Source organism: Loa loa, assembly GCF_000183805.2.
Source record: "Loa loa unplaced genomic scaffold supercont3.361, whole genome shotgun sequence".
Taxonomy (NCBI): domain Eukaryota; kingdom Metazoa; phylum Nematoda; class Chromadorea; order Rhabditida; family Onchocercidae; genus Loa; species Loa loa.
This window is the reverse complement of record NW_018108541.1, coordinates 15,398-23,758: the sequence shown is the minus strand read 5'-3', so window position 1 is coordinate 23,758 and position 8,361 is coordinate 15,398. Positions and strand designations below refer to the sequence as shown.

Sequence of the window (8,361 nt, the reverse complement as noted above, 5' to 3'; positions counted from 1 at the left end):
CAAACTCTGCTGAATTTATTCGATAAATGAGTTGTGCAATATGGCTGATTCTTTGATTGCTCCTGTACGACTTGGAATAATCAAACCTACTTCAGTCATTGCGCAGAATATTACCAATGATCCTCTTGATGTTGGTTTTGTTTTACGATACAAAAGTGAAAGAATAACGTAACTGCCGTTAATTGGCTTCATTAATTCTGTCCCTAACTTCCTAACTTTGTCATAATTTCTGATAAGTATTTTAATTTGCACAAGATTTGTAGGTGATAGAAAAGTTTTTGAATTCAAAAATCGATTTGTCAACAGTTAATACTGCTGGGGATGATCTTGCTGTAGTGAAATTTGGTCGAAAACGAAAGGTAGTTTTTGTGTCATTTTCTGTTCTGAAATAAATATGTTCATTACTCTTTTCTGTTCTGAAATAAATATGTTCATTACTCTTTTAATTCAGCTAGTAGTGCTCTGTGGCAATGCTCGATTTTATCTGTGCTGTATGGTTACACCAAGAGTTATGCCACATTGTATAGTAAAGCACTCTTGCTCTTAGTAGTTCCTCGAAAGGGAAAGCACTTCTCTTTTTCCAGTTAACACAAACATTCGATCAATGATTGTAACAGTCCATTGGTATGTTAAAAGTCTGTTTTAGCGTAGTACACGAAGAGAAGGAGACCATGGTGATGAAGAGATGCGAGAAGCCATGCAACCGCACAGTGCACCAGAAAGTGACAATTCAAGCGATTCGGATAGTGATGGTAATTTTTTAGGCTTAAATCAAATGAAACATCTTGTCGATATTTGAGAATTGAACTAATTTGTTTCGTTTATAGTTGAACTATGTTTAATCGAGTTGGTCACTCTAACATTGTTCTAAGCTTTGTTTATAAATCTTTTCTTTTAGAGTCACGTCCCACGCGAAGTCAAAGTTATGTTGGTGAGGTGTACAATGCACTTCGAAATGGTAAACTAATTCTTGTTTCGAACTTTATTAATCTATTATCTCCTTTCGCGAAATCCAACCATAATATCTTAATGTAGGATTAAATTACGGCAAAACATTAACACCTACGCTGTGGTCAGGGAATTTTTGCAACACAGATGGAATATGATGAAAAGTTATTGTCAGTTTTATTTAATATCTGTTAAGGGTAGTCGGCTTAGACTTCATGGACTTTATCAGGGGAATGGATTTATTATATGGTGTCCAACTGGTAACTGGCGGAAAACAAAAGGAGCACATTATCCTGACTGATTAGTCGTCTTTGAAATTACAGATATCTGTCTGATAAACTTTTAATCAGAAGTACAAATGAGATCTCAAGAAAAAGAAAATGCTTACAATGTAAAAGTTAAATATTCCGAAGCAAATATAATTGTTTCAGAAGCATCATCCGGTAATTATGATGGTGATGAGCTATTTAGCATGTCTGAAGAAGATCCTGAGGATGACTCAGTTGAATCAGTTAGTTCACCGGCCGACGATCCAACAAGTCAGGGTAATGATCCTAACATTGACGAAGAGGATGAAGATAATGACGATGATGGGAATGGTGATGATGGAGATGGTAAATTTTCTTTTATCACTTTTGTTTCTCGACGTTCTCCATATTTGTGATTGATGTTGTTAGTTTGTTAAATTAGAAAAGTGATGCAGAACGAAAACTCTGTAACGGAAATTTAGAACAAGAATTCGGAAATGAAGAAGACGAAGGTAATTACGAAGAAGGTGATGAAAATGAAAATGATCGTTATGAGCAAGAAGGAGAACATGAGGGTAACGAAGAGGGAAATGGTGATGGTGAGGATGAGGAAATGCAGGTGGAGCCAAATGAGGAAGATGATGTGCCGGAAAGTGGTGATGGTACTAGCGATGGAGCATATGGTTACCATTTTGTCTCATTCCCACTGCGTTTGGCTTTTTAGTTGCGATTTTTTTTCTACTGGCACTTTTCCATTTTAATATCTTAAATTTTACAGACGTACGATCACGACATATACGACCTGATGAACGTAGAACGGTTCGTTTCAATTCTTACATCCTGTGTTTTACCAGTACTGTACGTAAGAATTGTTATAAAGAGTAACAAGTTTTCCTACACTATGAAGTAGCGATGAGTTGCGCAGGAAACTTTTTGCTTTTACTGTAACACTGAGTATCTTTTTTAATCGGGAAACATGGTCTAGTGTTTGGATGTTATGGATCTTATAAATCGCTATTTTGTCGCAGCAATATTTTCTTGCAGAACCAGTCATCGCGGAACTCTCGAGGTACGAGTAGTTTACCTGGTGAACAACAGCAAGATGCAGCAACACGTCCTGACTCCAACAATACATCGCAACAGCGTGTCCGAAGTATAATTTTTTTCTAGATTTGATTTATATGATTTTTGTCCTATTTCAGATATATATTTCCCTTCTTTTCACTGAAAGAAATTACTGTTTCAGGTAGTGAAACGAACAGTGCAAATCGCAATAGCGATGCCACCTCGGGAAGAGTATCCGGTGTAACGAGTGGAAGACATAACAGTAAGTTATTCTGTTGAACACTATTTATATTATTTTTTATTGTGGGCATTAGATTAAATTTCCATCCGTATTTGTTCATTTTGTGGGATCTATATGTACATCGTTTCAAATTGTTGGACGTGTATATGACTGTCATTTTCATTTGTCAATGCTTCAGAGTTAAAACCTTCAGGAATTCTTTTATCTCTTTTAATTCGACCATCATTGTCGTTTTAGCAATACCTCTGCAGTGGGCAATGCGTCGGATGACCTCGAGCGTTGAACAGCCGACCACAACACGACGTAATGACAACGAAAATAGAGGTCTTTTTTTTTCTTTGAATGTAAAGTAATTGTGTAAAACATTTCGATTATGGTTTATTTATAATGAAAAAGGGTGGCGTTTCAGTGCTCCATAATTCTTAACATTTCGCGAATTTCATGTAGCTTACGTGAGATTTTGCCGTAATATCACAAATTAAATCTTATTTCAAGAATTCCTTTTCTCGGATTATACTTTACTACGGTGTTATTTTTATTTTTAAAATCGCTTTGGATTTGCAGAGTCAAACTCAGTACCTTTGACAAATTCAAGACATCTGCGAGAATCATCAGAAGATGCTGCTACTTCAGTAACTAAAACAAACCAACAACTTGCTCTGTCATTTTCGCTTATTATCAGGTTGAAGGTTGATTTGTAAACAGTCATTTTATTCACTGGTTTTGTCTCCCTTGCTCTTATCGAGGAAATTTGTGGTATTTTTTTTTTTTTTTTTTTACTGAAATTTTGTTATATTTCTTATTCGATCTTGTGCTAATCTTTAGGCAAAAAACCAATGAATAAAATTGTTTCTGCAATAGCTGATAACGAGATTGTTTTTAAGGTTGATTGTGGACTTGATGCCAATGCTTGTAGACCATCGAGAGTTTGTGAAAAGCTCGTATACCCTGATACCAAAAATGCTGGAGTTGAATGACGCCGTTGTAGTTGCGATCCGTGTAAGATTTCATTCTAGTTTCTGCTAGCAGTTGTATGTGGAAAATGTTGTACAATTTAAGAGCCTAATTTATAAGAAGGATGAAAACGAAAGTGAAGTTTACTGGGTATATTTCATTATTTTTTCATCTTATAAACTTTTTGCCAGTAGTTATTTTGCTATGCATTTCCTTTACATATTCTGTAGTTCATTACATTTAGCGACTGATTGAAGAGCGCCTTTATGTGGTATGGCAGTGGATGGAAACAGTTCTAGATCGAACTGAAGCTCAGCTGCGTTTTGGAAATGCACTGATGGCATCACCAACTATAGCTACTGTGCTTCGTAAAGAGAAGAAATTATCTCCTAAAAAGGGTGATGATCGAGATACGGAGTATGTTTGCTTCCCTTCCTTTTTCTGTTTTTAAATTCATCCGGAGTAACAACTTTTATTTTACAGAAGACATAGCCCTCGACCTGGGTCAGGAAATCATTCAAGTACGCCGGTTCCTAGACAAGATTACACCGCTGGACCTGCGGCTGCAAACAGTAAAAAAGGTAAATTTCATATATCATTAATTTTCAGAGTTAACTTTAAGACTTCAGCTTTAACTTTTTCGCCTGCTCCTACTTTTTCCCACTACTTTGCAACTGTAGCAGAAAGAATTTCAGATGAACAAAATTCAGACTCGACAGCATCGCTGGAGGATTTCTTTGACTATGTAACGGCATTGATGCGTTCACACGCTTCTGAGAATGGTGATGATGTCCCGATTATCGAGTTCAATGCATTGAAGGCTTTAGCTTTTGTAGCAGATGCATATTTGTCGTTAACTGATATGCTGGAGAAGTTAGACGCTAGGATTGCACTGGGTTTAAACTCACCTGAAAATGTGGCGAACGATAAAGAAGTTATCGATATGTTTCAAAATGATGAAGCTCCCGTTAGTTTCTGGGCTCTACTATTGCCAAAAAAAATGGCTTAAATATAGAATTGAAAAACATACCGGGAAAAGTTTCTGGCTGTGTTTTTTTTCCTTTGGTTTATGTGAATTACATTCCAATTTTCTGTTGATTTAATGTAAAACTGCAGAATATTGTTCTTAGTAATATTGATTATAGGGTATTGACGGTGGTAAATCAAGCATGCAAGCAGGCGCACCGATGTCTGATTTTTTCCAGGTGTTTAATTCATTTTATCATATGGTGGAAATCTTTCTTGTCCAAATTTTTTTCTTAAAATTTATATATATTTTAAAACTGTAATTTTGGTTTCAGCGTTCCAATTCGCTGCTTTATCCGGGCATTGCGTCATCCTCCAATTATCATGCATTTGAGCATAAATGTGTCGATTCTTTGGCGTTAGCCGAGCGCCCACAGCTTCTGAGACCAGATATTGAAAAAGAGGAAATGTTTGGGTTACCGATAAAGCATAAGACTACATGTGAGCACAGGGTTTGTTTTTGCAAAGTTAATGTCGGTATCATACAAATCTTTACTAATTTCTGATCTTTTTATGTTTTTCTACCAGATATTTCGGTAATTATACGATTTTAAATTTTCACTATGATTTTTTTTCAAATATTTTGGACATAAAGTTGGCAATGCGTGTAATGTATAGAGAAAATAAAATGTAATGGAAAAAGGAATTCAAGACTCTAGTAACGTTTTCAAACATGTCATACTTGGAACAGTGCATATTACTTATAGAAAAGTGTTCGAGAACACGGTGCAAAACATCCAGCACATCAAGGGTTAGTTGCTCCATGGTCGAACTATCAGGAAATGCTTCCTGTAAATACGAGTGGTTTGTCTTCCATTGTTTTGCTGTAGGTTAACATTCGGAGACTTTGAACATAACAGAAAAATTCTCGTAAATCAGCAAATTTAGTTGTCCATTCTGGTTTACTTGCAGAAGAGAAAGAGATGCCAATAAGTGGGCTTTCACGCCCCAATGTAATCGTGCATTCGAAGAGCGTATCTAATGAGCCAACAGTACAAGGTTGGGATTTTTCGACTCAACTATTAACATACTTTTTCGATGTTCTCTATTTCAGCTTAATGATTTATATTTTAGGGAAACGTCGGCGACTGTGCTCATCATCTACTGTCCCACCACCTCGTGGTTTTGTTGCGATACAGTTGGAAAGTTTGAAAAGTGCACTACATCGCAGTAATCAAAGTTATGTGCACAAATCATTGGCACGGTGGAAGAATACATTAAATTTGATGGCAAAGGTAAACACGCTTGAAACATATTCAAAATGTACTGGATAATTGACAGATGTGGTTTGGGCTTAGTTTGCATCCATTTTATATTCCTTCTGAACGTGAAGTTTCATATACAACTTTTTGTGTGCAATTTTACTGCTCATTTGCGAAGTAAGCAATAAAAAATTGAGACTGATATCCAGATGACTTTGTGGTTCATGCTTAAACTTGATGATTTTTCAGGCATTTAGCGATCAGCTATTAATCGCTTGTGGTGGTGATGTTACGGGTTCAATTCTTTTGAGTGAAATGGCCGGTTTTTTGGTGCGTGAAGCACAGTTCCGTAAGAAGATGGAAAAATTCAAAGCTGCACAAAGCAAGGATATTGTTTTCGAGGTTTGTTTGCATATAAATAAAGAATCAAATCAAGAAGTGTTTACTCACTTCCCAGCAACAGATGAAAGGAGTAAAGGAATTATACTTTGAAACAACAAGTCTCGAATTCATTCGAAGAGCATGAAACCGAGTTTTTTGAATCCTTTATCTTAATGCAGAAGTGATTAGCTAGGTAAAGTTTGGACAGTGATGAGATTATAATCATTTTCGCCATCATATATAACCATGATATAGATTCATGACACCATTTTTCTGCATGATGCATCCGTGGCTGCAAGTGCATTGATTAGAACGTTTAGTTAATAGATGACTAGATAGCTTAATTGTTTGAAGTTTCTCAAACTGTTTGTGCATTACGTGGTTAGTTATCCCTATTAAGATGAAGAGTCTAGTTGGACTGTATGAAGAACTATATGGTGGGTTGATTGGAAGGCATTTAAGAAGAGAAATACGCATTAGTAATGAAACAGCTGACTGCATTTAAAAACAAATTCTTTCACTTTTCACATTTTACACATATCTTTAGATCGAGCGAGACAAGCATCAAATGATTGCACAGACAATACGTCAATTAAACGTGCATTATTCCCGTCGTGTTAGCAGTTCGTCGTCAGTTAATTCAACACAGAGTAACAGTACGGATTCCCCTCGAGAGTTCAATTCAGTAAGATCGGTGAGATTGGTTAATCTTTCGTGGGCTAGCGCTAACAATAAAGACGACTCTGATGCACCTCCTCTTGCTTGCCATAAGGTTCATTTTTCTTGCACTTCGTTGAAATTTCTCAAACTGAGGTTTCTCAACTCAATATTTATTACTGTAGAGAGCATCATTTTTTCTTTTAAAAAAATTTTGATTAATTCGTATTTTGATAAAATTCTGATGGTCATTCAAACTTGAACTTAAATCTTGAACATCAAAAAATTGTTTTCCTAATTTTTTTTGCTCCAGTTCCGTCTTCGTTTCAGGTGAAAGTTACTTTCAAAAATGAGCCTGGAGAAGGAAGTGGTGTAGCAAGAAGTTTCTATGCAGCGATTGCGGACGCGTTCCTGACAATGAAACGTTTGCCAACAGAAACACAAGTCTTAGCTGCTTTTGGCAGCTTACCTGGTGATGTTCCACCTTCATCGGGTGCGTTTTAAATGACCATATAAACTAGTGCAGCTTTAAATATTTGCTATACTTGCTAACGGAAACGGATTATTCATTTATATTCAAAACTGATAAAATTGAGAGAACCAAAATTTTAGGCAATCGTGGATCCGGTCGCGGTAGTTATCGTGACCGAAGTGCAATCCTCCTTAATAGTTTGTCAATGGCCGGAAGACGACGGAGTTTGAGAAAGTAAGTCATTCGAAAATAAGTTTTATATGTAAAATGTAGAAACGCTTATATATGGAAAATTTAAGTGTGAATACAAGTTGGAAGCAAGTTCGGCAACCTAGTCGGAAAGCATAACAATCTGAGTAAAGGAAAGTGATGAAAGATTCCGTTCTCAAAATATTATTTTCAGTCGATATGCTCTGTCTGTTTCTTCTCCTTCGTATTATTCGCGTCATCAACCGCATCTCAATGAACCATCAGGTGATAGTGAGTCAGCTGCACCATCTAATATTGATAATCTGACAACCTCTCAAGCTTCAGCAGCCTGGGAACCTGAACGAGAAACATTAGGCGAAAGATTATTGGCAAGAGTCCGAGCAATAAGACCGGTAAGATTTTCTGAAAATTGTGGTGACTTCAAAATTTTTGAGAAATATCCGAGAAGATCTGAGACTGTGTCTTTTGCAGGTTCAAGTCTTATCTGTTTTATAACTACTAATAAAAAAAACAGCAAATAAAGATTAGTCACTCAATAATTTTGGAGACAAAAGTTTAAGTTATAAATTTCTTTGGAAAATTATGCATTCTAATATTTACAATTGCAAATATCCGAGTGCATGAAAATTTTGTCATTATTTGCTAAATATATATGTTGCCTCATTTTTTCCATTATTTATTTATTTGTAGCAATTATGCAACAAAATTACGGGCATGTTGCTGGATCTTCAGCCACACCAGCTAATAACGATACTTGCTAGTGAAGAGCTTCTTCGTGCTCAGGTAGAGGAAGCATCCGAAATGATTCAAGCAGCTGGTTTAGGGAGTGGAGATGGAGATCGTGCTAACGAATCAGCATCCTCGAATCGTGGACAACCAATGCAAGCAAAAAGTGGACCGATAACACGTGCTTCTAGCACACCAAATCTCAACTGTATGAATTTGAAATGTGTTGTT

At 36.3% G+C, this 8,361-nt stretch overlaps 1 protein-coding gene across 1 annotated transcript in view; it reads left to right on the top strand.

The window, feature by feature from the left end:
* LOAG_18553 (E3 ubiquitin-protein ligase UBR5) overlaps positions 1 to 8,361 on the top strand; it is a 24,134-nt gene that overhangs the window by 11,774 nt on the left and 3,999 nt on the right. The window contains exons 35-58 of the mRNA XM_020451216.1: positions 647 to 752; positions 899 to 958; positions 1,380 to 1,562; positions 1,679 to 1,879; positions 1,975 to 2,015; positions 2,241 to 2,349; positions 2,443 to 2,523; positions 2,740 to 2,826; positions 3,067 to 3,184; positions 3,387 to 3,501; positions 3,701 to 3,873; positions 3,940 to 4,037; positions 4,152 to 4,423; positions 4,602 to 4,661; positions 4,758 to 4,934; positions 5,190 to 5,286; positions 5,395 to 5,481; positions 5,557 to 5,717; positions 5,934 to 6,086; positions 6,613 to 6,837; positions 7,053 to 7,215; positions 7,335 to 7,428; positions 7,598 to 7,796; positions 8,095 to 8,338. Of these exons, the coding sequence (XP_020305020.1) occupies positions 647 to 752; positions 899 to 958; positions 1,380 to 1,562; positions 1,679 to 1,879; positions 1,975 to 2,015; positions 2,241 to 2,349; positions 2,443 to 2,523; positions 2,740 to 2,826; positions 3,067 to 3,184; positions 3,387 to 3,501; positions 3,701 to 3,873; positions 3,940 to 4,037; positions 4,152 to 4,423; positions 4,602 to 4,661; positions 4,758 to 4,934; positions 5,190 to 5,286; positions 5,395 to 5,481; positions 5,557 to 5,717; positions 5,934 to 6,086; positions 6,613 to 6,837; positions 7,053 to 7,215; positions 7,335 to 7,428; positions 7,598 to 7,796; positions 8,095 to 8,338 (3,304 nt within the window). The remainder of the gene's footprint in view (positions 1 to 646; positions 753 to 898; positions 959 to 1,379; positions 1,563 to 1,678; positions 1,880 to 1,974; positions 2,016 to 2,240; positions 2,350 to 2,442; positions 2,524 to 2,739; positions 2,827 to 3,066; positions 3,185 to 3,386; positions 3,502 to 3,700; positions 3,874 to 3,939; positions 4,038 to 4,151; positions 4,424 to 4,601; positions 4,662 to 4,757; positions 4,935 to 5,189; positions 5,287 to 5,394; positions 5,482 to 5,556; positions 5,718 to 5,933; positions 6,087 to 6,612; positions 6,838 to 7,052; positions 7,216 to 7,334; positions 7,429 to 7,597; positions 7,797 to 8,094; positions 8,339 to 8,361) is intronic.